Source organism: Arabidopsis thaliana, assembly GCF_000001735.4.
Source record: "Arabidopsis thaliana chromosome 1 sequence".
Lineage (NCBI taxonomy): Eukaryota > Viridiplantae > Streptophyta > Magnoliopsida > Brassicales > Brassicaceae > Arabidopsis > Arabidopsis thaliana.
In genome coordinates this window covers 20,799,521-20,813,280 of record NC_003070.9, presented here as the reverse complement: position 1 = coordinate 20,813,280, position 13,760 = coordinate 20,799,521, and the positions used below count along the sequence as shown (strand labels likewise).

Below are 13,760 nucleotides of genomic sequence, written 5' to 3'. Positions count from 1 at the left end.
AGAATAATATAAATGACTTGTAACAAAAAAAAAAGAATAATGTAAATGACACTGGGGAAAACAAATGTGGTATTAAAACATATTAAACAGTTTATGAAAACAAATTCTAAGGAAAAACGAAAGTTATATACATGTTGGGGTGAATTTATTAGACATTGAAATCAATAATTAAATACTCATGGGGGAAGAAAAGGACACGCATGCAAAATAGAGACAGACCAAGGGTAACAAAAAGCTACTGACCAACGCTGCCAATGCACACTTTCTTTTACCTTCTTTCTCCATTTGTTCACTCTGATAAGGACCATTGGACCCAACACTACACACAATATTACCAAACCTAAAGAATTTTTTTTCTTTCAAAATGAACCAAAAGAAAAGAAAAGAAGAGTATATTAATTTATTAAGTAGTAGCGAAAACTCAAAAGAGTAAAGAAGCAGAAGATAGAAGAAGAACAACAACACACGCGAGAAATTTCAGATCTTTCCTCTCTCCGCATCTCCCTTTTTGCATCCTCGTGTAATCATCGTCTAAGAAGAAGAAGAAGAATCCTTTTGCTTGTTGCTTTACTTTCTCTGCAAACTTTCGTATCTTTGCGTGTTTGAGAATCTCTCTATCTTTCTCGGATTTGGAGAGTTATCGAAGAGATCGTGTCACATTAAGGTAAAAACAGAGTTTTAATTAGAGTTCTGTTTCGGTTCTGTTTTTTTTTTGGTTTGTCGGTGGGTTTACTGTTACCCCTTCCGAGAATCGAGGGTTGAGATCTCATCCGTATTGTTCTTCTTCAATCGGCATTACTGCGAAATCTAACGTTTTTATTGTTTTTTCCGAATCACTGATTCAGCGGAATAACAGAGTATGATGGTTTTTTGATTTCGACGTTTTCTGATTACTACTGTTTCTTTTTAACGGTTTCTGTCTCATTTAAAGTCTTGAGATTTGCATTTATGGCGATAGCTAAAGTAATGTCTTTTTTTTATTAGGATTGAAGACAAGTCTTTAATGCAGAGAAATCGTGTGAAAATGGATTCTTAAGCCCCACTTTTAGTTGCAGATCTGGAGCTTTTTACTGGGTTTCTGCTAATTTATCGACAAGAACAAAAAAAGGTTTACACAAGTTTTTGTTTTTATGTTTCTGTTTTGTGGTTAATGGCTTAGGCAAATATCTTGTGGGTTTGGTACTGCTTTAGTTCTTATGTTCACGAGGAATCCTTTGCTTTGAAAGTCTATGGCCGTGTAAAAGAGATATGTATTTAATGTAATCACAGGAAGATTTACTTTTGATTCAAAACCCAAGAAAGTTATGATGATTCTTGGTTTAATTTGTTTTGACAAGTTTTGTCTTTTGTTTCTCCAGGTTTGTTTTGTCTCACAAGTGATGGTCGTATGACTCACATGCATGTCCTCTGAGCTCGTTTAGCATCAATAAGCTTTCCCTTTGAATTGATATGTCAGGTAAATTTCGTTGTTTGATTAGATTTTCTCATTTGCTGAGACTTTGCAGTTTACTGAGACTTTGTTTCTTTTCTATTGAAGGTGTTGAAGAAATCAGTACACTTGACGAATTTAGGGAAAGAAGATCAGACTTTGAAATCTCAGAAGATGAGAGACGGCGCTCAAAAATAGGGAATTTGAAGAAGAAAGCCATTAATGCTTCAACCAAGTTCACTCATTCTTTGAAGAAACGGGGGAAAAGGAAAATTGACTATCGGGTTCCTGCAGTCTCCATTGAAGATGTAAGGGATGAAAAAGAGGAGAGCGTTGTGCTTGAATTCCGCCGTAAGCTTCTTGAGAGAGATTTGTTACCTCCTAGACATGATGAGTACCATACTCTTCTGAGGTTTGTCTGTTCTATAGTAGCTACATACACACTCTGGTCGCTTTAGCTAAAAACATGATGTGTTGCTAATACTGTCAAGCTAATCAATTATTCATTTTGAAAATGTAGGTTTTTGAAAGCTAGGGATCTTAACATTGAAAAAACCACCCAGTTGTGGGAAGAAATGCTTAGATGGAGAAAAGAGTATGGGACAGATACCATACTAGAGGTTAGGAGTCATTTATTTAAGTTTGAAACCTGCTTGTTTCCATATGAAAAAAAGAAGTAATTTCTTGTGTACAACATACTTGGTATTTGGATGCAAGCATCTAATCATTCTCTGGATTAGTTGATGGAATCAATATCTAACTCTTATAATTTTACTATGTATGTGAATGGTAGGATTTTGATTTCGAAGAGCTTGAAGAAGTTTTGCAATACTATCCTCAAGGCTATCATGGAGTTGATAAGGAAGGAAGACCTGTCTACATTGAAAGACTTGGAAAAGCTCATCCCTCTAAGCTTATGCGTATCACCACCATAGATAGATATTTAAAGTACCATGTGCAAGAGTTTGAGAGAGCTCTCCAGGAGAAATTCCCTGCATGCTCAATTGCTGCAAAGCGTCGAATCTGTTCCACAACTACAATACTGGATGTGCAAGGATTGGTAATTATTTAAGTTCTTACCAAGCTTTGGAATATTTTTGCATTGTGTTATGCTCTGAAGCAGAACTTGCACCTTTAGTGCTTCTAGATTCTTATCTGTGAAGTGTCATGTTAATGACAGGGAATTAAGAACTTTACACCAACAGCTGCAAATCTTGTGGCTGCCATGTCGAAGATAGACAACAGTTACTACCCTGAGGTACTTGACTTTCTCAATTTTACATCTCATATGTTCTTCACATGCATTCCCAGTTGTTTGAAGTCATCATATTATTTTGCAGACGTTGCACAGAATGTACATTGTAAATGCTGGAACAGGTTTCAAAAAGATGCTTTGGCCTGCTGCTCAGAAGTTTCTTGATGCAAAGACCATTGCAAAGATACACGTACAGCTTTCAGCCTAGTTTTCTATTTGGTCAACTATTGCCATGTGTAGTTTTCTTATCTCTGTCAATGCAGGTGCTAGAGCCCAAATCTCTATTTAAGTTACATGAAGTCATTGATTCAAGGTAGCTTTCTTTCTCTTTACACTGCACCTGAAAAGTTTCAGAAATCATGTCTAGCCAATACTTATGAGCTCTGGTGCTCTGTGCTTTAGTCAATTGCCAGAATTCCTTGGAGGTTCATGCTCTTGCTTTGGTGATGGAGGAGGGTGTCTTCGCTCTAATAAAGGACCCTGGAATGATCCTGAAATAATGAAGGTAAAATCTATATCTTTTTAGATTTTGCTGTTAGTTTTCGAGGATGCTGTTCCTTAAGGAACTTTTAAGTAGGAGTTCAGATTCTATTTCGGCTTTGTACATGAAGCTCATTTTAGATCTATTCCTTGATTAGCTCATCTACCATGGAGAATCATCACTTTTTAGGCAAAGCACCAGAAAGCTGACTGACCCGCATTATTCTTCTTCCTACATAAGTATACATCCATCAAAGGTAAATGATTCTATCTAGCCAATTTCTCTGTTTGTCGTAGAACTTTTTTCATGGTTAATATGACAATGCAACTTTGGATTTTCAGGCTATACAAGCTGAGACTTCAGCAGCAGAGTCGATATCTTGTTCTGATGTTCCTTCTTCTCCAACTGGAAGATTATGCTCAGCCTCTTCTCATGTGAATTCAGCTTATGAGGAAGTGAGTTCTTGTGTTAGTGCATTTTTGTCACAGAACACCTTAGTTGATACTGACCAGAACAGTATGATCTATGTAGGCTAGGGCATCAGATGTTAATGGCTATTATAGTTGCGACGACAAGTTTGCCATACCTGACAAAGCTACTAACCGAAAAGGCCAAGAAAGGCAATCCCAATACCAAATGCGTGAACTTAATGCAACAACTATCGGTTTAAAATGTGAAACATCTTCACCAGGTTATACTTCTTATTAATGCTTTTCTCATAAAACAATTTCATTTTATATGTCTCCTTTTTTAATTCAAATGTTGCTCAGTGCTAATATTACAGATTTCTTCTATAGTTTTCTCACCTTTTGAATTTCATCTTCTCTCTGGTATCTCCTAGGTGCTCCCATCATCCGTTGGCTTCATGATTTAAGGGTAATGATTGACAAGATAAAATGTGAGAACCTAGCGAAAAGACTACTTTCGTTAATGCTGAAACTAGCTGCAGTTTTTCGTTATACTCCGCTTGAGCTTCTGAGAAGCCAGACTACAGTCAGCCCTTCAAGTCTAACAGAAGATGACAGTCGGTGCAGCCTCATCTCACCACCTCCTAGAGAGCCCACAATGAAAGACCGGATTCTTCCATGTTTGGAACGTATTCAGAAACTGGAGAAAAGTTATGAGGATATTCGGAACAAACCCGTTGCAATACCTGTAGAGAAGGAGAGAATGTTGATGGATTCTTTAGATAGAATCAAGTCAGTTGAGTTTGATCTCGACAAAACAAAGAGGGTACGATACCTTTCCTGTTAGTTTTAAAACCTTCAAACTTAAAGATTCAGTATGGACTCAAAAGCGTTTTTTCATTGGTTGCAGCTTTTACACGCCACGGTGATGAAACAGATGGAGATAACTGAAATGCTGCAAAATATACGAGACTCCCAACTTCACGTAAGAACCTAATCTGCCTCAGTATAGCAAGGAACATTGTGATGAGATAACTAACACTCGAGATTGTTCTTTGTGCAGAGAAGAAGAAGATTGTTCTGTTAATAAACCATAAGAGAACATCTGAGTTTTGCATAAATACAAATCTGCACATACAGAGAAAGAGAGAGAGAGAATTGAAAACAAAAGACATGTTAGTTTCTTTAGCTCTTTCCCTTCTCTTCTAACTTATTTCACAACTTTTTTTTGCCTTTCTAAATAGGTCCCTATGCTTCCACTTTTTAAGTTATAAAAAGAAGAAGAAGAAGATAGTGACAGAGAAAGACTCTGATGATCAATCCTGTCTGTGATAATTTAGATTGAGAGAGATCAGAATTTTAAAAACCAAATCCTTTTGTTGTAATCAGTGTAGATAAGAAACTACACTAAGCTAAACAAATGAGATTTTGTAAATCTTTCCCAAGGTATTTTGATAATGAGAAAAACACTCTTGAGTCTCTGAAGAATCCATTTTGTTTAACATGAAAGCAAAAACTATATTATTAAGTAAAACATTTATATCAGAATCTGATATTTCAAGTGGATTTGCAGTTGTTAATGTTTATGATTAGAGTTTGATATATCATCAAGGTTGCATAATAATGAATGATGGCCAATGAGATAAAGACAAAACAGCCCTCGTAATCAGAACCCTGTATTGGAATTATATAAGGGTAAAACCGTCAAAATAAGTAACAAAATAAGGAAATTTTAAATCAGAAAAAATAGAGACCGTCCTTTTCCACTGTGAACGAAGATAAATTTCGCTATTCCTCTCTCTCTCTCTCTCTCTCTCTCTCTCTCTCTCTCTCTTCTTCTTCTTCTCCGTTCGTGCTCTGGACTCGCTCGAAATCGATCCGATGATAATTTATGCAGCTCGAAACTTAATTTAGAATCATACCTTTTTCTGGATTTGGCTGACGAATCCGTTTTCAATTGCACGAGTTGCTTCGCCAGGTGAATCTATCGATCCTAGGTTTTCTCCGCCTCTGATTTTTTCTTGTTCCTGAGTTTTTGGAATCGAATTTTACGATTGGTAGGGTTTGTGTTCTTGAGGAGGCTTGTGAAGTATTTATTATTTGGTTTCGTTTCTCCCATCTTCGATTATGTCGGTAGTTTTGGTTTCTGGAAATGGACTTTGATATTTGTGTACATAGATTGCAGGTTTGATCCTTGTTTCTGAGCGATTTGCTTGTTGGAGATTGTTATAATCTCATGGAGTCGTAATCTATTAGGTGTTTTCATGCTTGATTGTTCACTAAATCACATTTTTATGTTTTAAGTATGTTGGTGTTATTGGATTCTACTATATTGTAGCTTCTGTGGTCCCTGGCTTTCGTAGTTTTTAGTAATAAAGGTGCTTTTTGATATATGTAGGTTTATCAACTTAAGAATGTCTAATTATCAAGGGGATGATGCTGAGTACATGGAAGATGTGGATGATGAAATGGATGAGGATGATTTAGATGAGGATTTTCGTGGGGATGATATGGCTGCCTCTGATTCCGATGTCGATGAGTTTGACTACTCTGTAAGTATTCCTGTGTGAAGTCTAATGTAAATTTGCTAAGCTATTTTTAAAATTCCTGTGTCAAATGTATAGCTTTAATGTCAATTAATAATTTCTGCAGTCTCTTACTCTGTTGTGTGGGTTCTTTGGTTTCAGAATAATAAAATAGCTGACACTTCAGCTGACCAAGCCCGGAAAGGGAAAGACATCCAGGGGATTCCTTGGGACAGGCTTAGTATTACGAGAGAGACATACAGACAAACTAGACTAGAACAGTATAAAAATTATGAAAATGTCCCTAACTCTGGGGAATCTTCAGGGAAAGTAAGTCTTCCATTCTCTATGTCTCGTAGGTTTTCTTTTTCTTCTATATGTTTCACTAATATTGGGTTTCAACTGATACTTATCATTTGCTTAATGAATTCAGGATTGCATGGCCACACAGAAAGGGGCTCTTTTTTATGATTTCTGGCGGAATACAAGATCTATCAAATCAAGTATTCTTCATTTCCAGGTTCATATTATTTAAACATATCTATTTTCTATTGAGTCAATGTTTTTTTGGTAATTCCATCAGTATGTCATGTGTTTGGGTAATGAGGGTGCACAAATTGCTACAACTGTCTACCTAAGTTAAAGCTTAAAAGATATGGATTCATAGACTATTTTTATGCGGACATCTAACTAAAGTTGTTTTCTTTTTATTGTAGTTGAGGAATTTGGTTTGGGCAACTTCTAAGCACGATGTCTACCTTATGTCACAATATTTGGTGAGCCACTATTCTACTTTGACATCCGGAAAGCATGATGTTCTCAATGTTCAAGGTCATGTTTCCCCATCTGAGGTTAGTTTCTTCCTGAATGATATAAGATTCCTCTATAAATACCTACATCAGTTTAATGGTTGTTGTCTTTTTCTTGTGTGGGTGCAGAAACATCCTGGAAGTTTGTTGGAGGGATTTACAAAGACTCAAGTGAGTACACTCGCAGTGAGAGATAAATTTTTAGTTGCCGGTGGATTTCAAGGAGAACTTATATGCAAGGTAAGCTCTAGAGTTTTACAATCATGGATTTTTAGTTTTTCACACAACAATTACATGCATTCTAATCAAGGAACTTCATCTTTTTCCACATTGATTTTATTTTCAGCATCTTGATAGACCTGGTGTGAGCTTTTGTTCACGTACTACTTATGATGATAATGCTATAACCAATGCTATTGAGATTTATAACAAACCCAGGTATTTGCATGTCTTTTGCTTGAGGTTGTATTTGCCAACTTGTCTCTTCTAACTGATTTTTTGATGTCTGTCTGTCTGCAGTGGGGCACTTCATTTTACTGCGTCGAATAATGATTGTGGAGTCAGAGATTTTGATATGGAGAGATACCAGCTTGTTAACCAGTTTCGCTTTCCATGGCCGGTGAATGTAAGTCCCTACTTTTTCCTTGATTTTTTTTTTGTTTTTGTTTTGGTATAAGTTGATCTGTAGTGCTTGTAGCAGTAAGTTTCAGTTACAAATACGTTTTGTAATCTGATATCTTCTTTTACATTACGAAATTGTAAATGTAATTGCACCCCAAATTATTTAACGAAAGGGGGTTTTTGTATTGATAGCACACATCTTTAAGTCCTGATGGTAAATTGTTGACGATTGTGGGAGACAACCCTGAAAGCCTTCTGGTAGACCCCAACACTGGAAAGGTACAGAAACGATCTCTGTGTTACGTATCCCTGAATAAATATGCTTTCTAACTAAATTTGGAATTTTCTACAGACACTGGCAACGCTATCAGGACATCTGGACTTTTCCTTTGCATCAGCATGGCACCCAGATGGATTCACGTTCTCCACAGGTAACCAGGACAAGACCTGCCGGGTTTGGGACATTCGTAACCTGTCAAAATCTGTTGCTGTCTTGAGGGGTAACCTTGGAGCAATCCGATCCATTCGCTACACATCTGATGGGAAGTACATGGCCATGGCTGAGCCGGCTGACTTTGTCCATGTGTATGATGTCTCAAACGGGTATGAAACGGAGCAAGAGATCGACTTCTTTGGGGAGATCTCGGGAATATCATTTAGCCCCGACACAGAAGCACTCTTCATAGGCGTTTGGGACCGCACTTACGGAAGTCTAATTGAGTATAGCCGGCGCCACAACTACTCCTACCTTGATTCATTTCTATGATCACCCGACATACCAGAGGAATAAAAGAGCCGATACATATGTGCTGCTGCACTCTCCTGTCGCTCTGTTAAACTAAGAAACCCGAGAAAAGAGAAAACATAAACTCAAGTCGATCTCTAATGGTGTAAATGATGTGTTGTGCAAGTACTAGTAGGAATGTTGTCACAGAGAGCGGATTTAGTTAGTTAATGTTCATTTCTTGTATGAGTGTTGGAGTTCGTGTATTGTACATAAGTATATGAGGTTCGGGTGAGTTTGCATCAAGTCTCAACTCTTGGCAAAGAGACAACTTTACTCGAGTCTGTGGCTCGTTATTTGGCTATGGTCACTTGTAGAGGAACTCAATTTGAGATGTTTCTGCCGATTGTTGGATCAAATTATATATCATGATGTTTCATAATATTTCTGTTTCCTAGACTATTAAAGTGTATCAATGGTAAGTTTCTCTCTCTCTTCTCTCTTTAATATCTTTTAGAGAAAGCTAAACTTTCCGATCAAACCTTTGCCTTCTGGTTTGATTCGAAGGCTCATGTTCCTCACATAGTGGGCTCGTGTCTGGCATCTCTGACTACTTTAGCGGAGTTGGCTAGCTTTCTTCTGACAGCGATGGCTTCCTTAGCGTCGTCTTGGTCGGCACCACTCCGGAAGCAGTAGCTTACATAGTATCGTCTTGACCGGATTTCGGGTTTGTCTCCGCCGTTGTTATGTTTTTCTTCCAGTTGTTTATTTACTTACAATAAATTTTATTAGGGATGTGTTGATAATATCGATTGAAGCGAATTATCGCTTAATGAAGTGTATTATTCGATGCTTTTACTTTTGAGTTTGCAATTACAGGAATTGATTCATAGCTTTTCAATGAATTATGGACTCTTATTGGCTTTGATCAATTTTTGTAAAATCTGTGCCGCTGTGTTTTTGGAATTCGGGAATCAATTGTCTTTTGGAAGATCCTTTCTTTGCAAATTTGATGATGATGTTTGTTGGGATTCTCTAATTAAAAACCGATGGACTTCTGTGTTTAAAGTTCTAGCTGTTTCCGGTGGCTTTGGAGTTTTCCGGTTGTTGCTGAACAGATCGGCGATGAACGGTGACGAAGAATCATCTATCCACGTCTTCAACTTTATTTGTTAGCATTCCACGTGGCTTTGCAGTCGGGAATTATTTAGCTTACTTCCTTAAAGGATTATGTTTCTCGATTGGGCTTTTCTCGTTGGGCCTATGGTTATAAGTTTGTTGGTTTTAGTTTCATATGTATCAAGACCTGTAATATTGAGTTTTTACAACACAAGTTATAAATAAAATACAAACACTTTATGAGAAAAAAGACTATTAAAGTGTAGATTATGGACTAAATCTTTTAAAAAAAAGATAGTAGGTTCTTCAAAGTGTATCCTACTAAATTACAAGGGTTTGAACGCAAATATTTCTTTGAAAATCTCATAATCCAGAAAGAACCAACGAGAGAATGCCACATCATCCATCCGTAATCGTATCCTCACAAACAAAATCTTCTTCTGCTTCTTCTCCTGCTTGCCAGAATCCAAAACCAAACCTTCAGATCATAAATCCAAAACCACTCATTTTTCTATTACTGAAATTTTTCTTAGAGAAGAAGAAGAAGAAGCAAAATGGCCACAAGCGCATCAGCTTTGCTCTCACCAACCACATTCTCCACTGCAATCTCCCACAAAAACCCTAACTCCATCTCATTCCATGGCCTTCGTCCCCTCCGTCTAGGTGGCTCCTCCTCCGCCCTACCCAAACTATCAACCACCGGGAGAAAATCCTCCTCCGCTGTCGTGAGAGCTGAGCTAAGCCCTTCCATCGTCATAAGTCTCAGCACAGGTCTCTCCCTCTTCCTCGGCCGTTTCGTCTTCTTCAACTTCCAGAGAGAGAACGTAGCAAAACAGGGCTTACCGGAGCAGAACGGAAAAACCCATTTCGAAGCTGGAGATGATCGTGCTAAGGAGTACGTCAGTCTCTTGAAATCGAACGATCCAATTGGATTCAACATTGTTGATGTTCTTGCTTGGGGTTCTATTGGACACATCGTTGCTTACTACATCTTGGCTACTTCCAGCAATGGATACGACCCAAGCTTCTTTGGATGATTCGTTTCAATGTCAATCTCTCGTATATGTATATGTATATGTTTGACTTGTGTTGCAAGCTATCTAATCTGTTCTCTATCTCTGTTTCTTCTTCTGTTGTTGTTGTTGTTGTCTAAGACTTGTCCCTCTTTTTGCAAATGTTTTATTTCTCCATTTACAAAGATTGGTTTGCAGAGTTTTATAAGAAGAACATAATAGTATATACACTATGGAAACAGAGAGATGAAATCACATTTTTACTTGCGCTCAAGATTTCGATTTAGTTTGAGCTAATGTTCGTATGAAAAACTTAGGTGATTTGGTGAAGCTAGTTTCATACCTAAGAGAGAGTCTAGATGTAAGATCTCAGAAAGATAAAGCCAATGTCTCAACAAAAACAGTATGCTCAAAGATAAAGTATACAAAAAGAAAACCAAAAACAAAGACATAAACCTTAAGTTTAGATCAAGTTACGGCTGCAAATAAAAAACCATTGTAATAAAGGAGGGTAGTGTCTATGGAAATGAAAGTTTGAATCCTTATGATTCACATCCTCAATGGAAGAAGACTTGGCATGTTTCTGGACCTTGAAAAGAAAGTGACAACTCCTCGATCATCTCATCTCTTGTTTCTTGAGCATATGTTGTCGGAAAAAAGATTGTCGCAGACTTTAAGCAGCGAGCATTTTTCAAGATATATTTAGCTACATCCATCTGGTTCTGCAGCAATCCATGCATCTCACTCCAACGGAACGTTTCGAGACTGGACAACAAACATGTAGGAACACAATTCAGCTGATTGTCCCACTGATTTGGTAGATCCGTACGCCCATTTGGATGATCCTGTGATCAAACATGAGAAGTTTGGCTTAAACATTATAGTTAATTGAACCAAGAGTATAGGTCTCTAAGGAACAAACTTACTTCTATCACGTAAGCCTCGAGCTCTCGTAAATTGGGAGAGCTTTTGAGTAATCGGGCAAGTAAAATTGACCAATCTGAATCACATGAACATATCTTCAATTGTTCAAGCTGGTTGAAGACAAGACCCTCATGATATAAAGACTGCATAAGATGACAAAAGATTCAACTTCAAGAAAACCTGGTTTATTGTTCAACAATGAGATGGATAGAGTGATGGAAACAGATTACCTCTTCGGTGTAGACTCCCAAGCATAACGAAAGACGCTTAACAGATGTGATTGATCCAAAGAACTTTTTGATATTTTGGAATGTCAATACAAAATCTGCCTCCTCCAACTTAGGCATATCTTCAAAATCGTAGAAGTATCGAGGACTATCACTGTCACTCTCATCATCACTATCACTCTCTAGCCTTTCATCAATGACTTTCAAATACTTCAAAGAAGGAGAATTCATCTTAAGCCCATCAAGATGACAAGGACGAGACATCTTTAGGGTTAGTCTCTGCAAGGACTTGACAATCACACTCAATTTCCCCAAATTGTCAATTTTATCTCGTTCCATAACTAGATCCTCAAGAACAGGGCAGTTGGAAAGAAGTCGGTGAAGAGAATTTGCATCCGAGTAAGTCACACGTCCAAGGAACAATGTTTTCAGGGAGGGGAGACATACCTTACGAGGAACATCAACGAGAATCTCGTCTTTCAGTTTCAAGATCACAATCGATTTGCATTTACATAAGCTTTTGGGCAATTTAGTTGGAAGCTCCGCAAAATTAAAAAGCTTTAGACTTAACTCACGGACGTTGCTAACATGAACTGCAAGTGAAACCCAGAGATAAATATCTTTAGGTTTAATTGATCCAATTGCTCCATACCTAAACTTGAGACTCAAGCTTTCAATAGCCGGAGCTTTATGTACTCGCAGACTCGAAGTAATAAATCTAGCCAACCCCTGGCCTTCAGACACTGAATAATGCCTAAAATTGTACTCCAGTTTAGGCAGCCACATCCAAAGAGACTTCCATCGCATCGATAAGATACTCGTGCTTACAGCATCTTTTGTTGAAAGAAATGATAGTACCTTCACGAGCAATTCATCAGGCAACTGACTGATCTTGTCCATTAAATTCTTCACAATCTCCACGTTTCTTTTCGTTGATGTTAACCAAGATTCATTTATCTTGTCGAATAAGAAACTTGGAATCTGTCCGAGTAACCAAGAAAAGAGTGAACATAAGTAAGAACATAGACAAGGAATAATAACACAAAGGAACATAAGATGTATTGCCTTGTCTAGGGCAAACGAACAGGTTTGTTCTCTTAATTAATTTTCTTAATGAATAATCAATAATGAAGGAAATGTTTTAAAAGAAATTGTTTGTAATAAACATGAATTCCACACATTTCGTTGGAAAATACTCACTAAAACATTAGATCTAACATTTACTGTGCACGTTACATTCGTACCATCCATTCATGTAAATCTTGAATAAGCATACACCTACAAGTGTTCAAGTTCCATATATTCAATAAGTTCGAAATAAGTAACACTTTTGCAATGTAAAAGGCGTCCGAATACGAACATGTAAGAATGTAAATATCTTAACCTAAAAGACATTTTCATGAAGCTAACATGGTCCCATGTCAAAAAAAGTTTTAAAAACATGAAAACAATAAATTTTTGAGATTCATTTCATCATAGAACCTTAAGCTATTATGCTCTTGGTTAGAGATGTGTTGTAATTCGATCTAGATTCTCCCTTAATCGAAACGAGATCAAAAGAAAAAGCAACAAAGGAAAGCAAGAAAACTGAAAATCAACGAATAAGCGAGGAGGAAGTCCTTTCTTACTACATAATATATGGAGTTTCTGTTGTAAATAAAAAATCAATAAAACTTTTCATGTGAATCGAAAGTCTCACTCGATGATAGCTATGATTATATAACAAACAACCCTAACTCACGGATTTGATCTTGATTGCCTCTTAATTGTGGGAAGATTGTAGAAACTACTCCCTTCTATCCATTGAAATCGTTACCTTTTTCTTTATTTTATTTTCTTTGGGGAAATTTGTTTCTTCAACCTCGTCTTGAGAGTAAAGAAAATTAAACATATACGATGTCGTCTTGTTTTATTAGATGGCATCCTAGTACACATTCTATGACGGTTTGGGAAAAAATTTGAAAAAATTAATGGTTGATTGAGACAGAACGGTCAAAGTATGTGTCATTTATTCGCTAATTTGGGTATAAGAATTTAAAGTATCTTTGGGTATTTCTAAACATATTATCATTTATATAAAAATACTTCTCATTATTGAAATCCAACATACTCTCTTCTATCCATTGAAATCATCACCTTTTTCTTTATTTTATCCTCTTTGGAGAAATTTGTTTCTTCAACCTCGTTTTGAGAGTAAAGAAAATTAAACATACACGACGTCTTGTT

The 13,760-nt window shown here is 37.0% G+C and overlaps 6 protein-coding genes across 11 annotated transcripts; 4 read left to right on the top strand and 2 right to left on the bottom strand.

Annotated features, from left to right (window-relative positions):
- Positions 1-219: 219 nt before the first annotated feature.
- Positions 220-5,082, top strand: AT1G55690 (Sec14p-like phosphatidylinositol transfer family protein). Of its 5 annotated transcripts, NM_179484.3 has the most exons (17): positions 366-664; positions 985-1,108; positions 1,359-1,456; positions 1,538-1,841; positions 1,950-2,049; positions 2,223-2,489; positions 2,610-2,687; positions 2,770-2,874; positions 2,948-2,997; positions 3,087-3,189; positions 3,323-3,421; positions 3,507-3,620; positions 3,697-3,856; positions 4,007-4,398; positions 4,483-4,557; positions 4,636-4,747; positions 4,817-5,053. In NM_179484.3, exons 3-16 carry the CDS (start codon positions 1,450-1,452, stop codon positions 4,657-4,659), a joined length of 1,878 nt encoding a protein of 625 aa, NP_849815.1. In that variant the 5' UTR covers positions 366-664; positions 985-1,108; positions 1,359-1,449; the 3' UTR covers positions 4,660-4,747; positions 4,817-5,053. The 5 variants fall into 5 exon arrangements, with proteins under 5 accessions (NP_001323358.1, NP_849816.1, NP_001323359.1 ...); NM_001333723.1 differs by having other exon boundaries at positions 220-664; positions 4,636-5,057; NM_001333722.1 differs by having other exon boundaries at positions 251-857; positions 4,636-5,082.
- Positions 5,083-5,340: 258 nt separating this feature from the next.
- On the top strand, positions 5,341-8,689 carry AT1G55680 (Transducin/WD40 repeat-like superfamily protein). The gene is made up of 10 exons (NM_104444.4): positions 5,341-5,550; positions 5,971-6,124; positions 6,260-6,427; positions 6,531-6,617; positions 6,814-6,948; positions 7,036-7,146; positions 7,253-7,344; positions 7,426-7,531; positions 7,720-7,806; positions 7,880-8,689. Exons 2-10 carry the CDS (start codon positions 5,987-5,989, stop codon positions 8,291-8,293), a joined length of 1,338 nt encoding a protein of 445 aa, NP_564699.1. The 5' UTR covers positions 5,341-5,550; positions 5,971-5,986; the 3' UTR covers positions 8,294-8,689.
- A 17-nt stretch (positions 8,690-8,706) lies between these two features.
- Positions 8,707-9,620, top strand: AT1G55675 (uncharacterized protein). The gene has a single exon (NM_202306.2). It carries the CDS (start codon positions 9,101-9,103, stop codon positions 9,425-9,427), a length of 327 nt encoding a protein of 108 aa, NP_974035.2. The 5' UTR covers positions 8,707-9,100; the 3' UTR covers positions 9,428-9,620.
- Positions 9,621-9,831: 211 nt separating this feature from the next.
- Positions 9,832-10,310, bottom strand: AT1G55673 (uncharacterized protein; the record flags this gene model as incomplete). Its single annotated transcript, NM_001333721.1, has 1 exon — positions 9,832-10,310. The coding sequence occupies one exon, from the start codon at positions 10,308-10,310 to the stop codon at positions 9,900-9,902; it is 411 nt and encodes a 136-aa protein (NP_001322568.1). The 3' UTR covers positions 9,832-9,899.
- On the top strand, positions 9,832-10,611 carry PSAG (photosystem I subunit G). The gene has a single exon (NM_104443.2). The coding sequence runs from the start codon at positions 9,925-9,927 to the stop codon at positions 10,405-10,407; it is 483 nt and encodes a 160-aa protein (NP_175963.1). The 5' UTR covers positions 9,832-9,924; the 3' UTR covers positions 10,408-10,611.
- Positions 10,612-10,903: 292 nt separating this feature from the next.
- On the bottom strand, positions 10,904-12,587 carry AT1G55660 (FBD, F-box and Leucine Rich Repeat domains containing protein; the record flags this gene model as incomplete). 2 transcript variants are annotated; one of them, NM_104442.1, is made up of 3 exons in its annotated part: positions 10,941-11,228; positions 11,310-11,450; positions 11,538-12,587. In NM_104442.1, the coding sequence occupies 3 exons, from the start codon at positions 12,585-12,587 to the stop codon at positions 10,941-10,943; spliced, it is 1,479 nt and encodes a 492-aa protein (NP_175962.1). The 2 variants fall into 2 exon arrangements, with proteins under 2 accessions (NP_001185242.1, NP_175962.1); NM_001198313.2 differs by having other exon boundaries at positions 10,904-12,587.
- Positions 12,588-13,760: the final 1,173 nt, after the last annotated feature.